The 16,519-nt window shown below is 43.1% G+C and overlaps 1 protein-coding gene across 6 annotated transcripts in view; it reads right to left on the bottom strand.

The window, feature by feature from the left end:
• The window catches only part of LOC142402962 (SWI/SNF-related matrix-associated actin-dependent regulator of chromatin subfamily A member 2-like), a 204,103-nt gene that overhangs the window by 161,122 nt on the left and 26,462 nt on the right, over nucleotides 1–16,519 (bottom strand). For 5 of the 6 annotated variants that reach the window (XM_075488964.1, XM_075488962.1, XM_075488960.1 and 2 more), the window contains one exon: nucleotides 11,778–11,901. In XM_075488964.1, the coding sequence (XP_075345079.1) occupies nucleotides 11,778–11,901 (124 nt within the window). Of the gene's footprint in view, nucleotides 1–11,777; nucleotides 11,902–15,614; nucleotides 15,684–16,519 lie in introns of all 6 variants that reach the window. The other variant, XM_075488966.1, reaches the window with a different exon arrangement.

Genomic DNA, 16,519 nt, shown 5'->3' on the forward strand with positions numbered 1-16,519 from the left:
GGCAAGAAGGAGGATCCAGGGAACTACACACCAGTCAGCCTCACCTCTATCCCTGGGAAGGTGATGGAGCAAATAATCCTGGAAGTCATTTCCAAACATATGAAAGACGAGAAGGCAACTGAGAGTAGTCAGCATGGATTTATGAAGGGGAAATCAAGCTTAACCAACTTGATAGCTTTGTATGATGAGATGAGTCCACATGGTGGACTAGGGGAGAGCAGTGCATGTTGTTTACCTTGACTTTAGCAAGGCCTTTAGCACAGTCTCCCATAGCATCCTTATAACCAAATTGGTGAGATAAGAGATATACTGAAGCCAGTCCTGTTTAACATCTTCATTAATGACCTGAACAATGGGACAGAGTGCACTCTCAGCAAGTCTGCAAATAATAAAGAATTGGAAAGGAGCGGCTGATACACCAGATGGTTGTGCTGCCATTCAGAGGGACCTCAACAGGCTGGAGAAATGGGCAGAGAAGAACCGCATGAAATTCAACAAAGGGAAATGCCCAGTCCTGCCCCTGAGGAGGAATAACACCATTCACAAATACAGACTGGAAGCCAAACAGCTCGAAAACAGCTTTGTAGAAAAGGTCCTGGGGGTCCTTGTTGACACCAAGCGTAACATGAGCCAGCAATGTGCCCTTGCAGCAAAGGCAGCCAAAAGCATCTTGGGCTGCTTTAGGAAGAGTGTTGCCAGCAGATAAAGGGAGGCAATTCTTCCCCTCTCCTCAGCATTGGTAAGACCACACCCGGAGTACTGTGTCCAGTTCTGGGCTTCCCAGTACAAGATAGATATGGCCTGCCAGCCCAGCAAAGGACCACAAATATCATGAAGTATGATCAGAGCGTTTGACATATGAGCAGAGACTGAGTGAGATGGAATGGGAAGATGGAGCCAGACTCTTCTCAGTGGTGCCCACTGAAAGGACAATAGGCAATGGACACAAACTGAAACACAGGAAATTCCACTTAAACATAAGAAAAAGCTTTTTTCATTTTTACTGTGAGGGTGGTCAAACACTGGATGAGGTTGCCCAGAAAGATTCTGGAGTCTCTATCCTTGGAGATATGTAAAACCCAACTGGTCAAGATCCTGAGCAACCTGCTCTAGCTGACCCATTTTTGAGCAGGGGGGTCGAACTAGATGATCTCCAGAGTTCCCTTCTGACCTCAACTATTCTGTGATTCAACAGTTTACCAGTGACAGTACTTGCAAGCTTGTACTCATAAAGCCTCTATGCCACCTGATTTTTCCTATCTACACATGCTCTACTACATGTGAGCATGCACATAAGTGCTGAATAAGGTAGAAACTTATGACTGAGACTGATGAAGGTAAAGGTTATCTGGTATACATCAAAAAAACCCCTTAAAGATATAGGGCTAAAAAATATTAGACACACAGACAAGAAGAGTGTGGACTTCTTTTTAGACTTTACAAACAAGTTTTCCTCATTTAGCAAGCATGTCAAATGCATTTTTTCGGTACACATAGATTTCTACAATAAGTATGCATCACTTTCTCAAAACCCAGCTCATTAATTGCTCATAAGAATGCTACCTACTGAATGCCAATACCACCACTTCTAGATTTTCCTCAGATGTCTTCGACTTCAGTCCTGAACTTTATCCCATCCTGCTTAGTTTAATCTGGAAAAGGTAAGATGACCCCAGCACAGTGACTGCAACAAGAGAGTTCTGTGTGCTGACAGAGGACAATCAGATAACCGTTAATTCTGGAAAATATACAGGGGAGAAGACACCAAATATGAGGAAAAAAATAGCCTTGTGTCCTGGTTTCAGCTGGGATAGAGTTAATTTTCTTCCTAGTAGCTGGTATAGTGCTGTGTTTTGGATTTTAGTATGAGAATAATATTGATAACACACTGATGTTTTGGCTGTTGCTAAGTAATGCTTACACTAGTCAAGGGCTATTCAGCTTCCCATGCACTGCTGGGTGCACAAGAAGCTGGGAGGGGGCACAGCCAGGATAGTTGATCCAAACTGACCAAAGGGCTATTCCATACCACATGACATCACACTCAGTATATAAACTGGGGGGGAGTTGGCTGGGGGGCAACGATCGCTGCTTGGGGACTGGCCGGGCATCGGTCGGCAGGTGGTGAGCGGTTGTATCACTGGTTTTTTTTTTCTCCTGTGTTTTGTTCCTCTCTTGCTCTCTTGTTGTTTTCCTTCTCATTACAATTTATTATTTTTGTTGTTGTTGTTCCAATTATTAAACTGTTCTTATCTCAACCCACAAGTTTTCTTACTTTTGCTCTTCCAATTCTCTCCCCCATCCCACCGGGGGGGGGGGCGAGTGGCTGTGTGGTACTTAATTGCTAGCTGGGGCTAAGCCACAACAGTCCTTTTTTTTGATCCAGACGGCACTGGAACAGCGTGAAGCTCCAGAATATCTGCAATACATTGATGACATTATCCTGTGGGGCAATACAGCAGAAGAGGTTTTTGAGAAAGGGAAGAAAATAGTCCAGATCCTCCTGAAAGCCGGTTTTGCCATAAAACAAAGTAAGGTCAAGGGACCTGCACAGGAGATCCAGTTTTCAGGAATAAAATGGCAAGATGGACATCGTCAGATCCCAATGGATGTGATTAACAAAATAACAGCCATGTCTCCACCAACTAGCAAAAAGGAAACACAAGCTTTCCTAGGCATTGTGGGTTTTTGGAGAATGCATATTCCAAATCACAATCTGATCATAAGCTCTCTCTATCAAGTGACCTGGAAAAAGAATGATTTCAAATGGGGCCCTGAACAACAACAAGCCTTTGAACAAATTAAACGGGAGATAGTTCATGCAGTAGCCCTTGGGCCAGTCCAGGCAGGGCAAGATGTTTAGAATGTGCTCTACACTGCAGCCGGGGAGAATGGCCCTACCCGGAGCCTCTGGCAGAAAGCACCAGGGGAGACTTGAGGTCGACCTGAGGAGGAATTAGGCATTGCAGGAGTGAAAGGGTTAACAAGATTGAAGCACTGAGGGTCCGGGTCATGTCCGAGGGAAGGAGGCTGCGTGTCTGGAGCAGGGGTGGACAGGATTGGAGGGAGGTAGGCAAGCGCGTGACTTCTGTTGTGAAGGAAGGAACTGCAAGGTTGCAAGAAGACAGCTGAAGGGACGCATGAAGGACGCGTGAACAAGACATATAAACCAATAAGAGTTCTCTCAGTAGCACCAGTGTAAACAATTAGAAAGTATATAAGCCATGTAATATTTCAATAAGGGGTCTTTGATTTACACTCTATCGGAGTCCGTGCATCAATCCGCTACATCGACCCCTAGGGTTTTGGAGTCGGGGATACAGAGGATCCGAGGCCCACTATACTCCAACTGAAAAAGAGATATTGGCAGCATATGAAGGGGTTCGAGCTGCTTCAGAAGTGGTTGGTACTGAAGCACAGCTCCTCCTGGCACCTCGACTACCGGTGCTGGGCTGGATGTTCAAAGGGAGGGTTCCCTCTACACATCATGCAACTGATGCTATGTGGAGTAAGTGGGTTGCACTGATCACACAACAGGCTCAGATAGGAAACCCCAATCGCCCAGGAATCTCGGACGTAATTATGGACTGGCCAGAAGGCAAGGATTTCGGAATATGACCAGAGGAGGAGGTGATGCCTGCTGAGGAGGCCCCACTGTACAATAAACTACCAGAAAATGAGAAGCAGTATGCATTGTTCACTGATGGGTCCTGTCAGATTGTAGGAAAACATCGGAGATGGAAAGCTGCTGTATGGAGTCCTATACGACAAGTGGTAGAAACTGCTGAAGGAGAAGGGGAATCGAGCCAATTTGCAGAAGTAAAGGCCATCCAGCTGGCTGTAGACATTGCTGAACGAGAAAAGCGGCCAGTGCTCTATCTCTATACTGACTCATGGATGGTGGCAAATGCCCTGTGGGGGTGGTTACAGCAATGGAAGCAGAACAACTGGCAGCGCAGAGGCAAACCCATCTGGGCTGCAGCACTGTGGCAAGATATTGCTGCCCGGGTAGAGAACCTGGTTGTAAAAGTACGTCACGTAGATGCTCACATACCCAACAGTTGGGCCACTGAGGAACATCAAAACAACCAGCAGGTGGATCAGGCTGCTCAGATTGAAGTGGCTCAGGTGGACCTGGACTGGCAACATAAGGGTGAATTATTTATAGCTTGGTGGGCCCATGACACTTCAGGCCATCAAGGAAGAGATGCAACATATAGATGGGCTCGTGATTAAGGGGTGGACTTGACCATGGACACTATTGCACAGGTTATCCATGAATGCGAAACATGCGCTGCAATTAAACAAGCCAAGCGGTTAAAGCCTCTGTGATATGGAGGGTGATGGCTGAAATATCACTATGGGGAGGCCTGGCAGATCGATTATATCACACTCCCACAAACCCACCAAGGCAAGTGCCATGTGCTTACAATGGTGGAAGCAACCACCAGATGGCTGCAAACATACCCTGTTCCCCATGCCACCGCCCGGAACACTATCCTAGGCCTTGAAAAGCAAGTCCTATGGCGACATGGCACCCCAGAAGGAACTGAGTCAGGCAATGGGACTCATTTCCAAAACAACCTCATAGACACCTAGGCCAAAGAGCACAGCATTGAGTGGGTATATCACATTCCCTATCATGCACCAGCCTCCGGGAAAATCGAACAATACAATGGACTGTTAAAGACTACACTACACCGGGGGGGGGGGGGGGAAGGGGTCCATGGCAAATGGTGGGGCTGTGTTTCCACCCCTGGGGCAATTGATTCCAGGTGTACTGAACACCCCTCCAAGTGAAAGCAAACTGTGGCCTGCACTCTGCTGCCAAAGGGATTGAGAATAATGCATTAGCGATATCAATTGTAGCATACCATTTGGCTGCTTTTGACTCCAGTTCGTATTACAGTTCCAGCATGTCCGGCACGGCAGCACTCAGCAGCAGAGTGACTTCATTCAGGCCAGTTTAGTCTCCACTCTCCATTAGACTTTCACACTGGCCATATAGGACTGTTAAAAGGTGAACGAGTCTTACTGATCACTCCTTGGCTCTCCAGTCGACGAATCAGCTTATGGATGGGAATCAGGGAGTCTCGGTTGGTACGATATTGCCTCCAGTGCACCGTTGTGGTAGCAATGGGCACCTGTTGTTCTTCAACCCTCAGCAACCCCACAACAGAAGGGTCCTCTGAGAGACCAGGCAAGCTAGACAGCTGTTTAATTTCCTCCATCTCCAAGGCAGCTATACCAAAAGCCCACCGGTACCCTTTTGGGTCCTTGAAGTACCCTCTCCTGAGGTAGTCTATGCCAAGGATGCACGGAGCCTCTGGACCAGTCACAATGGGGTGCTTTTGCCACTCATTCCCAGTTAGGCTCACTTTGGCCTCCAATACAGTTAGCTGTTGGGATCCCCCTGTCACTCCAGAAATACAGATGGGTTCTGCCCCTGTATAGCTTGATGGCATTAGGGTACACCGTGCACTGGTGTCTACAAGAGCCTTATACTCCTATGGGTCTGTTGTGCCAGGCCATCGGATCCACACAGTCCAGTAAACCCGGTTGTCCCTTTCCTCCACCTGGCTGGAGGCAGGGCCCCCCTAATCCTGGTCATAATATTCATTACCCACTTCTTGTATATACGAGTCAGGAGTTTCTTCATTATAATCAGGAGTAAGATCAGCCCTTTTACTCTGTCTGGGGAACTGTCCGCTGGAAACCAGAGCAGCAGTTTTCCTGGAAGAACCCCCTTTGGTGATTGTTTTTCCTTGCAACTCACGTACCCGCGCCTCTAGGGTTGAGGTAGGATTTCCATCCCACTTCCTCATGTCCTCTCCATGGTCACACAGGTAAAACCATAGGGTGCCCCGTGGTGTGTACCCTCTATATCCTCTCCCTTGAGCAGAGGAATGCTGACTCCTAATAGCTAAGACACTGGTCCGTATAGGTGGGGAGTAGGACCTATCTTCTTTGAGTCGCTGGACCTTCCGGGACAGTTTCTCCACAGCCGAGACAAGGGAGGAAGAGATACTTTCTTCGTATTCCCGGAGGTGACTAGCCACTTCATCCACTGTTGGACCCTCTCTGTCTTTCCAGGTCAGTATTGCCAACGAGTTGGCACACAACGATGGGGTGCATTCCATACCAACTTCCACCACATGGCTCGTGTACACCAGACTTCATCTGGATCTTTGGATAACTGCTCGTCGCCCAGGTCACCATAAATCACCTCCAGCATGGCTAATTCCCTCAGGTACTGGATTCCTCTCTCCATGGAGGTCCATTTCCCAGGGTGATATACAACATCTTCCTTGAAGGGATACCTTTCCTTCATAGCTGACAGGAGTCGCCTCCAGAGGCTGAGGGCTGGTGCCCCTTTTCCAATCGCTTTGTCAATGCCCCCTTCCCTAGAAAGGGATCCCAGCTGTTTGGCTTCCTTACCCTCTAATTCCAGGCTACTGGCCCTGCTATCCCAGCATTGGAGCAGCCAGGTGACAATGTGCTCCCCTGAATGACGGCTGAAATCTTGTCGCATATCTCGCAGCTCACTCAGGGATAGGGATTGGGTAGCTTCCATCTCATCCACAACTTCTTCCTCTTCCTCTCTTTGTGATTGCCCTGCTCTTTCATCTTCCCTTTATAAACGAGCTGACTTTCACTTCCAAGATTTCTTCTTATGTATAGGGACGACTGATACTGACACGGGTTGGTTCCCTGGTTCAAGTGCATTATCTGTCACAGGGGGGTCCGGAGTAGCCGCAGTGCCTGTCGCAGGAGGGTCCAGAGTAGCCGCAGTGCCTGTCGTTTTGTCACCAGATCCTTGAGGGTTCTGAATCGTGTTGAACAAGGCTCGGTAGGCATGGGCCAGGCCCCAGCACATTGCAGTGATTTGTGTCTCCGTAGAATTATCAGGATGACAGCATACTTTTTCCAAATATTCTACTAATTTTTCAGGATTCTGCACTTGTTCAGGGGTGAAGTTCCAAAACACTGGAGGTGCCCACCTTCCTAGGTGTTTGCCCATGCTGTATCCCACACACCCTGCCACTCATAACTATCTGGCCTTGGGGCAGATCTCTGCATGATATTCTTAAATTGCTTACTAATCTTGGACAAAACCAAAACAATATTCCCAAGCAATACCAATAGATGTATCTTAACTACCCAAGGATGTTCAAGATACTGAAAACTTATTGTAACGAAGGAGGAAACATTGTAGAAGAAAGCAGCGAAGGTGCCATTCTGTATTTCCTCCATAAAAAAAAAAAACCTCTCAGAGGAAGAAGTATAATTGCTAATTGTCTCCATAAGGTGGTACCCGATGTACAGTAATGGTTTCAGAACAGCACTTAGATACCAAAATAAACCCAAGGTCACTGTTTTAATAACAAATCTCCCAGGCAAAACATCACTAATCACAGCAGAGCACAGCAAACTGCAAAAACCAACACCGATCTTTAACATGTACAGCAAAAAAATGAGCATGGTGCAGATCAGGTAAACCAATATCGAGAACGGATGAATCAATATCGTGGCCCGCAACTACTAACAGACCTAAATTCCTTAATACGCTCTGTTTAATCTGTTATTATCTCAAACCCTTTGAGCCCCACGTTGGGCACCATAAAAAGGACTGTTGTGGTTTAGCCCCAGTCGGCAATTAAGTACCACACAGCCGCTCGCTCACCCTCCCCCCTCCCAAGGGGGGAAAGAAAACTCGTGGGTTGAGATAAGAACAGTTTAATAATTGGAACAACAACAACAAAAATAATAAATTGTAATGAGAAGGAAAACAATAAGAGAGAGGAACAAAACCCAAGGGAAAAAAAAACCCAAGTGATACAACCGCTCACTACCCACCGACCAACGCCCAGCCAGTCCCTGAGCAGCGATCACTGCCCCCCGGCCAACTCCCCCCAGTTTATATACTGAGCATGATGTCATGTGGTATGGAATAGCCCTTTGGCCAGTTTGGATCAACTATCCTGGCTGTGCCCCCACCCAGCTTCTTGTGCGCCTGGCAGAGCAGGGGAAGCTGAAAAGTCCTTGACCAGTGTAAACACCACTTAGCAACAGCCAAAACATCAGTGTGTTATCAATATTATTCTCATACTAAAATCCAAAACACAGCACTATACCAGCTACTAGGAAGAAAATTAACTCTATCCCAGCCAAAACCAGGACACCTTGTCATCGCAAGTAAATTCCCCAGATTTCATGTGAATTTTCTGCCACTTTCATCTGGGCCTAATGTAAACCATATATCTATTGAATGCTCTGCATTACAAAAGTATTAATTCATTGCTATTTAAAACGCAGAGCTATAAAGACAACTTAAATCAGAGATGCATATAGTACCCTAATAACGAAGACTTTGATGCTATAATTCTAATGGTTGACAATATTCCAAATGGAAACTATCAGCTTTTTTCTTATATGAATATATTTTCTTTTACAAAATTATTTAAAATTCAACAGCTTTAGTATCTTGCTAAAAAATAAAAAATAGAATCATAGAATCATCTGGGTTGGTCCTCTGGAGGTCATGTATTCTAATCTTCTGCTCAAAACAGGGCTAACTTTGAAGTTAGATCAGGCTGCTCAGAGCCTTATCCAGGCAAATTTTGAAAGTCTCCAAGGCCTCTCTGGGCCTCTGTTCCAATGCTGCAAAACTCTCACTGTGAATTTTTTTTTTCCTTATGCACAATTAGAATATCTCTTGCTAGGCAGCAGGCACCTCTGAATAGTCTGGCTCCATCTTCTCTATGACCCCTAGTAGAAGAGTCTGTTCCTGTGATTCCTTCTCAAATTTTAGGAAGTTAAAAGGCTTTCTTAGCTATATATATAATTAGCGACCAATTTTTTTTCAAATTTTGATACAACTTGATCTACACAAGTATGTCATAGCATCATGTGTTATATAAAGTAAGCATATTATTTTCAGTCTTCACAGTGGAACAAATCCTAGTTCTAACACGAGGAGCGTATATAATTTTTTTTGCCTTAATTGCTTTTGTTTTCATTTTATTTAGCAGATGCAAATAGAACTTTTTCTTCATTTGAACTAATTATTTCAAAGCTGAGAAAATGGGAGCTGAAAGCTGAGGAAAACTTGTACTCCTTTACCACTCTCTATGAATAAACAGTAGATGACATTATTAATTCTAAACCACAGTACCATAATAGATAGCACTAGATGCACAGTCAAGATTCCACCATTCCAAGCAGTGGAATATTCAACAGTGCTTAAATCAACTAAGCTCTTAACTACCAGTAAATATTAAGATGACTTAAATGATGAAAATATATGTGGACCATATACATTAAAATTTCAACTGCTGTCAGCTCTGATACAACTGATGGCAAGGGGGTGAGGATGGGATTTTTATTGAAATTATGAATGCAAACAAGTTTTTGGAGGAGGAGATATAGACCGGAGTTGAAGAAATTTAGTTCAATGGCTCATTTAGGTTGACTATCACTTTTTTCATTAATTAAATGTAGTCTCAGAAGGAGGAACAGAATAGGTATTCACAATACACAGTGAGAGCACATAACATCTTAGAAGAAATATACAGTGAGAAATATATTCATACAGGACTGAAGATACAAGAAGATTTAAGGTAAGCAAAGTATAAAATTTTCCTCATTGGTAATATGGCCAGTGCTAATATCACCTCTTTTGAAACTGTCAACTAAGAGAAAGATATGAAGGCCCCAAGCATGCAATTCATTCAAAATTAGGACTGAAGAAATATACTGTTGAGAGGTAGTCTTCCACTGGCAGACAGATGGATAAGATGACCAAATAGATTTCTCATCTTTAAAAGGCTGAAAGGATCAGAAAAGAAAGTGCAGCTAAGTTTAAGAACAGTAGGGACAGTAAATATCAATATTCTCTGTGAAGAAGCAGTAACTTGGTGAACTCTATGTTAACCTAAATTTGGGTAGCTTTATTGTAAAAAGCTCAGCAAATACTGCTTCGTGATTAAAAATGTATAGAGATTAAGTCCCAGAGCCTTAAAAACCCTGCAGTGCTTATCTTTGCATTTCAAGTTCTTTTATCAGCTGTGAACAGAGCACTTTAAACATTGTAATTGGAGTGAGTTTCACTGCTGTATCACAATAATTGCACTTATTTAGTTCCAAATTCCATGAAAAAACAAGAGGGTTTTTTGGTTTGTTTCAGTTCATTGGTATCTTTCTATGATCTTGATCAGCATATATAATCAACTTGTTCCTTTTGTTATTACTGCTACACCCCTGTTATCTGCAAATTCTACCAGTAATGAGTTTATGACATATATTTATGACAAATGTATTCAGATTCCCGCAAGACCAACTAGAAATGTCCCCAACTGGTTGATGATTCGCTATTTAGTTATTTTTATAAGCTATCACTTAACAAGTTTTAGTCCATTTAATATGGGTTATATTCGTTTTGCTTAGTGCTACTTTTCTTCTAAATTAGAATGCTATGCAGAAGCAAGCCAAGCACTATACATGTCTATTATATAGACAGTCGTACCTGTTATTACTGCTTATTAGTTTTATTGTGGCACAGAGAAGTCCCATGCATGAGCCATGACCCACAGTGCTAAGTATTGTACTGTATTATTAGCACATCATGTTTAAATTGAACCAGTTTTCATTTTCAGAGTAAACATTCTGTTCATTTTAGGAAACACATCTGTTACAAGTAAAACTGTCTCTGAATGTATACTCGGGTAAGATTTTGCTCTCAGATGAGCATGCTTGAATTCCACTGAAATCAGCAGAAAACCACTTTAATCTGATAAAGAATTTGTACCTTCAGAAGTCAGTTCTATTTCACTTAATTGGTAGTGAAAGGTGTAACTGAAAAACGGTACTTTCCAATGCTCAAGGTACAGGAACGAGTATTGACCAGGATCCTAGTCACAGCCCAGAGTCACACAGCAGTTCAAGCAAAGACATTCTGCTAATCTATACCCGTTTTCTCTTCCCACCATTTGTCTTATCTAATCTAACAAACACAAAAACACATCAAAAAAAAGTTACCATCTCTTAACAGATTTGTACAGGGACTGGTAAAACAGGGCTCCTAATTCTAGTCAGGGTCTTTAGATATTGCTGTAATACAACTAGTTATGCAATATACAGAACCTCATCTACTAAACTAATTAATGAAAGTAGGTGTTGTCAGTTAAATCTTCAACATACCGAGCTGCTTATAGAATACGTTTCCTTTTACGTTATGAACTAAAGGACATGAAGACGTATGATGAAATTAGCTTCTATTTTGTTTCTGTTGTTGGGCACAAATTTTTGGCAAAACCTACAAACAGTACTTGACCAAACACGGCAGATATTAAATAAGGCCACTCCAGGACGGTTTGATTTCTCTCTTATGATTCCTTCATCATAGGATTCAAACCAATCAAACTCTTCAATGCACTTATGTTTACAACACTGACATAAAAAAAGAAGAAAACTGTTTTAAAAATGGGAACTGAAATCTATAATGGACTTTAAGTGATTTGCTGAAGATCGTAGAAAGTTACCCAGGTCACAGATTAACCTTACCCAAGCCCTTACATTACCCCTTTTTTTCAGTACATGGTTGATGAACACTCCAAAAAGCAAGATAATTAAGTTATTCCTCTACTCCCCTCGATATCACAATTTATCTTTTCCAAACAGAGCACAGAGGAAGTGTAAGAAACTTGTTCCAAGGAACTTGTGACTTCCTGTAGCACAAAAGGGCCCCAAAAATCATATTGCATGCATAACATATAAACCTTGATTATGTTGGTCCATTGGACTCTGAGGTGGGCCCATTCCAGGGTGAGGAGGTCGCATACTCTTCATAGAGCTACAATGAACATCTTCAACCATTCCTTTTTCATGCAAGCCATCAGTAGGCTGTAAAAAAAAAAAATATAGCTACTAAAAAAAAAAAAAATCGAAGGGATATAAAACAAAAATGTACACAAATATATAAAGAAGCATATAAACTTCTCATACTACCTATTATAAGTAAATACAGTGGGACTCTCTATCCCTGGAATCAGATTTTTGGAAAGCAGAGCACAACATGAGAATGTTTATGCCCCTTCCTGCTGCTTCCTTTTCTTTTTCTGATTCCTTATGAGCTGTTTGGACAATGTCAATTACTACAAACTGGAGGAAAATTGTCTAAACAGAAACAAATGAACTGTATTGACATCATATAACAAAGCAGACTGACTTAGAACAGTACAGCCTGTAGCTTAGGCCAAATTATTAACCCAACCTTTTGCCTTTCAGTTGCTGCTATACTAGAATGTCCCAAATGCTGTTTCCCTTCAAACACAAAGATTCCATTAAAGGAATCAATTTCTTATTGGTATATTTTTACTTCAAGTAAAAATCCTGCTTGTGACATCATACTAATTTTTCTACAGGCAGCAATCATTTATGGTATACATGGTGTATTGGGTTTAAGTGGCAAGGCTTTGGTAGCAGGAGGGGGCAGGACTGCAGGGGTGACCTCTGTGAGAAGAGGAGGTCAGGGGCTGCCCTGTGCCTGACACAGCCAGTTCCAGCCAGCTCAGCAATAGTTCCACTGCAGGCCAGAGCTGAGCCAAATGCTGGACAAGCGGGGCCGGGGGGGGGGGGAGAAGAGTGAGAAACAGCAGTGCAAACACCAAGGTCAGAGAAGAAGGAGAGGGAAGAGGTGCTCCAGGCACCAGAGCAGGTATTCCCCTGCAGCCCATGGAGGACACCGTGCTTTTTTTTTTTTTGTCTTTGTTTCTCACTATCCAAATCTATTTTAATAAATAAATAAATAAAAATCCTTTTCCCCAAGTCAAGTCTGTTTTGTCCGTGACAGTAATTGGTAAGCTATCTCCCTGTCTTTATCTCACCTCACGAGCTTTTTCATCCTATTTTCTCCCCCTGTCCTGTTGAGGAGGGGGAGTGAGTGAGCGGCTGGGTGGGTATTTGGCTGCTGGCCAAGGCTAATCCACCACACATGGTTATAAATTAAAAAAAAAAAAAAAAACCAAAACCAAGGGATTATGCTTCTGGTTATGAACAAATAGGAAGAGAGATCATAGAGTGCACAGTTCTCTTTCTGTCCCTCGAGTAAGATCTATGGAAAATACCATTGTTCTGGTTAATAAATATATCTAGTTAAAAAATACATGGCCCAGTTAGTGCATAAGAACAGCTATACCATTTCAGACCAAGACCATCTTTCCCTTTCTTCTGTCTCCAGAAGGGACCAGAGGCAAATACCCAGGAAGAATAAGATCAGAGCAAACCTATAGCAATGCTTCCCTCTTCTGTCCTCCCAGCTTCCAAATATTTTGAGTTCAGGAGATTTCCTGATGCTGTTGACATCCTGATGCTGCTGACAATGTGATTGATGGACTAAAGTTTATTCCAAAAATTAGTGAGAAAAAGTTAGTTTATTCTTTCTGGCCTAACTATATTCTACAAATCAACAGTAAATTTTCCTGTGTACAGTTTTTCTGGTTATTTGAATACACCGTATTTAATTTTCACATGATTGTTGTTAAGTATGGGAACTATATGATTTATTAATGTCAACTTAATGTTAGATTATGCTATTAAAAGCAAATCTCTGTAAACACAAAGGAGCACAGGCACAATGGCAGGTGGAGGAACCCCAATAACCTAATCAGAGACAGAGCCCCTGCCCCGGCTCCTCCCAGGGCTGTCCCAAGGAGAGCCTCAGCTCCAGCGTGAAACCCACCCGATGAGTCAATGGGAGCAGCTCTCCCAAGCACCTACAGACTGAGGGGGGTTACTGCCTACTAGGGTATGGGACTCATTATGGGATGCCAGGAAGAACATTTTGGAATCACGCAAGACTTATTATGGAATGTTTAGGGGAGGAACCAAAGGCAGGGAAAGGGAGGGATCTAGGCGATTTTGGGAGGAACAAGCGTGAGGAAATAGAGGTATAAGGGAATAAAAGGGGCTGGTCACATGCAAACAGGTCCGGTGAGTGCATTTGTCTGTCCATGCCCTGCGCTTGATCAGCACGGTCTGTTCTGTCTTGTCATTAAACTCACCCCCTGGGCGAGGGGGCTCTCAACTCTGTGTGCATGTGTGTGTGTATGGAGGTCTAAGTGCCAGCAATTGGAGTGGGGAACCACAAGTCATAGGGGTCCGTGTGTCTGTGGTACCAGCAACTGGAGAGACTGGAGTGCATGCATGTTGTGTGGGTATGTATGTCAGTGTGTGATTGCTAACATATATCAAGCCAAACTAGCCAGCAAGTAGGATAAGAGGTTTGGGAGCCAGGGTATAAGCCCGAGCCAGATACTGGAGAGACCAGAGGGTCTGAGAGTTGGCTACTAGAAGAACCAGGAGGTCCAAGCCAGCTACTGGAGAGATGACGGGGTATGGGGGTCAGCTACCAGTAAGGCCATAGGTCTGGACCAGTTACCAGAGAGATCTATTTGCATGTGTGTGTGTCTGTGAGGCAACTGGGAAACCAAGGGATCCAGGGACCAGTTACTGAATAGACTGAGTGTCTATGGACAGTTATTGCAAGGATCTATAGCGTGTGTGTCCATGTGTGCAAGGGGGGGGGGGGGGGGGGGGGGCAAAGCAAGTACCAGGAACTGGAATGAGGCTGCAGGTCTTGAGGGCTTGCATGCCAAGGTGCCAGCAACTGGAAGACCAGGGGATCCAGGGTCCAGCTAATGGGTCGACTGAGTGTCTGAGTCCAGCTCCTGGAAGGATCCATATTGTATATATTTTCTACTAACAGGCTTTCATCCTGATCAGCTAGAGAGCAGAACAGGATGAGGCTGTTGGTGCTGGTTGTGCTTGCAAGTGCAGTGTTTTCTGTTGGTGTTGATCTGTGCAGCTGTATGTACATGTGTATTGTGTGCATATGTGCCTACTAGGAACACATGCTCACTGTCACAACTAGCTAGACCTGGAGACACAGAGCGCTGGCAGCCTTGCCCCTACCCTATTACAGGATTTAGCAACCCCTTATATCAAGCAGTTTTTTCATATACTCCTGCATACTTTGGATTCTTTCAAATTCCGTATGCATTATATTATTCTCTGTTAGTCAAGTATCCAATACAGAATGAAGGTAGTTTACTGGTTAGTCAATTTTAAAAGTGAGAATCATATCCCATTGCATATATATGCACAAATATGCCCATCCTACAAATATCTGCATGAATCAGAGCATATTTTGTCTACTTCAGTCATGCACACACACAAGTGTACTACAACAAATGAACTGGCAGCCTGAAGAAGAACAAGGCTGTTTAAGCCAACAGTGCTACTAAAACATACTTGTGTAGTTACAGTCTTAGCCTCATTTGCAAAATCAGTAGAGAGAAGGGGAAGTAATTTTATTCTAGCTATACTGATCAGTCACCTTTAGATCAACTATCTGGACTCTATGTTCATGGTAAATTTTAAAAGAAGCCTTGAAGTATCTCAAAGGCATAACTTGTACTCTGGTACACAGAACTTGTCCAGGATGCTCCTAAAATCTCTATAAAAGCTCTGTGATATTTATTTGTTTCCATTGCTGACATAGCATACAGCTCCTGATGAATGCACAAGGTGAAGCCAGATGTAGAAGTTACACTTACTGTATTGAGTATTCAACTGTTCTACTGCAGAATTCCAGGTGCTTCCTCTCTTGTGCAGTTCAGGAACCTCTCAAGAGAGAGACAGTTGAAGAATGTAAACCCAGATTGCCTACTGAGTTTTTGATATTCACCAGAATGCTGGCATCTTGGGCAGTCACTGACCCCACAAACAAGGAAATGGCAATTGAAAATGTCTAAAATCGTAGAATCATTTAGGTTGGAAAAGATCCTTAAGATCATTGAATCAAATCGTTAACCTAACACTACCAAGTCCACCACTAAACTGTGTCCCTAAGCGCCACGTCTACACATCTTTTAAATACCTCCAGGGATGGTGACTCCACCACTTCCCTGGGCAGCCTGTTCCAATGCTTGACAACCCTTTCAGTGAAGAAATTTTTCCTAATGTCCAATCTAAACCTCTCCAGCACAACTTGAGGCTAACAACTAAACTAACTTGATGCTTCAAGATTCATGTGCATAGAATTCAAGTATCGAATGTACCAATCTCTCAAAGATGATTATTTCAGCAGTTCAATACAACTTGGGACCATGGCTCCCCTCCACCTTAGATGTCTTTGCATTATCAAAAGTTTTAATTATGTGTTTTTTCATACTGTAGATGACGACCAGTGTCATGTCCTTATTGACTGGACATGACAATCATTGTTTTAATAACTAAGATTGAGCCATATGTGGAAAAGGCAAGTTGAAGAAGTTGCCATTTCAGAAAGAGTTCAAAAATGTTTTAAAAATAAATAAATGATTCATTTTTATTTTAATTTGAAAATTTCTCTATATGCTTATAGCAATAAGAACAACAATTCCAAGTGACACCAATGATAATCACCAAAAGGTTTTGAAATATCTTGCTTCTGTAAGCAGTTATTGCATATTTATGAAGG

The sequence above is a fragment of the Mycteria americana genome (genome assembly GCF_035582795.1).
Source record: "Mycteria americana isolate JAX WOST 10 ecotype Jacksonville Zoo and Gardens chromosome Z unlocalized genomic scaffold, USCA_MyAme_1.0 Scaffold_18, whole genome shotgun sequence".
Classification (NCBI taxonomy): Eukaryota; Metazoa; Chordata; class Aves; order Ciconiiformes; family Ciconiidae; genus Mycteria; species Mycteria americana.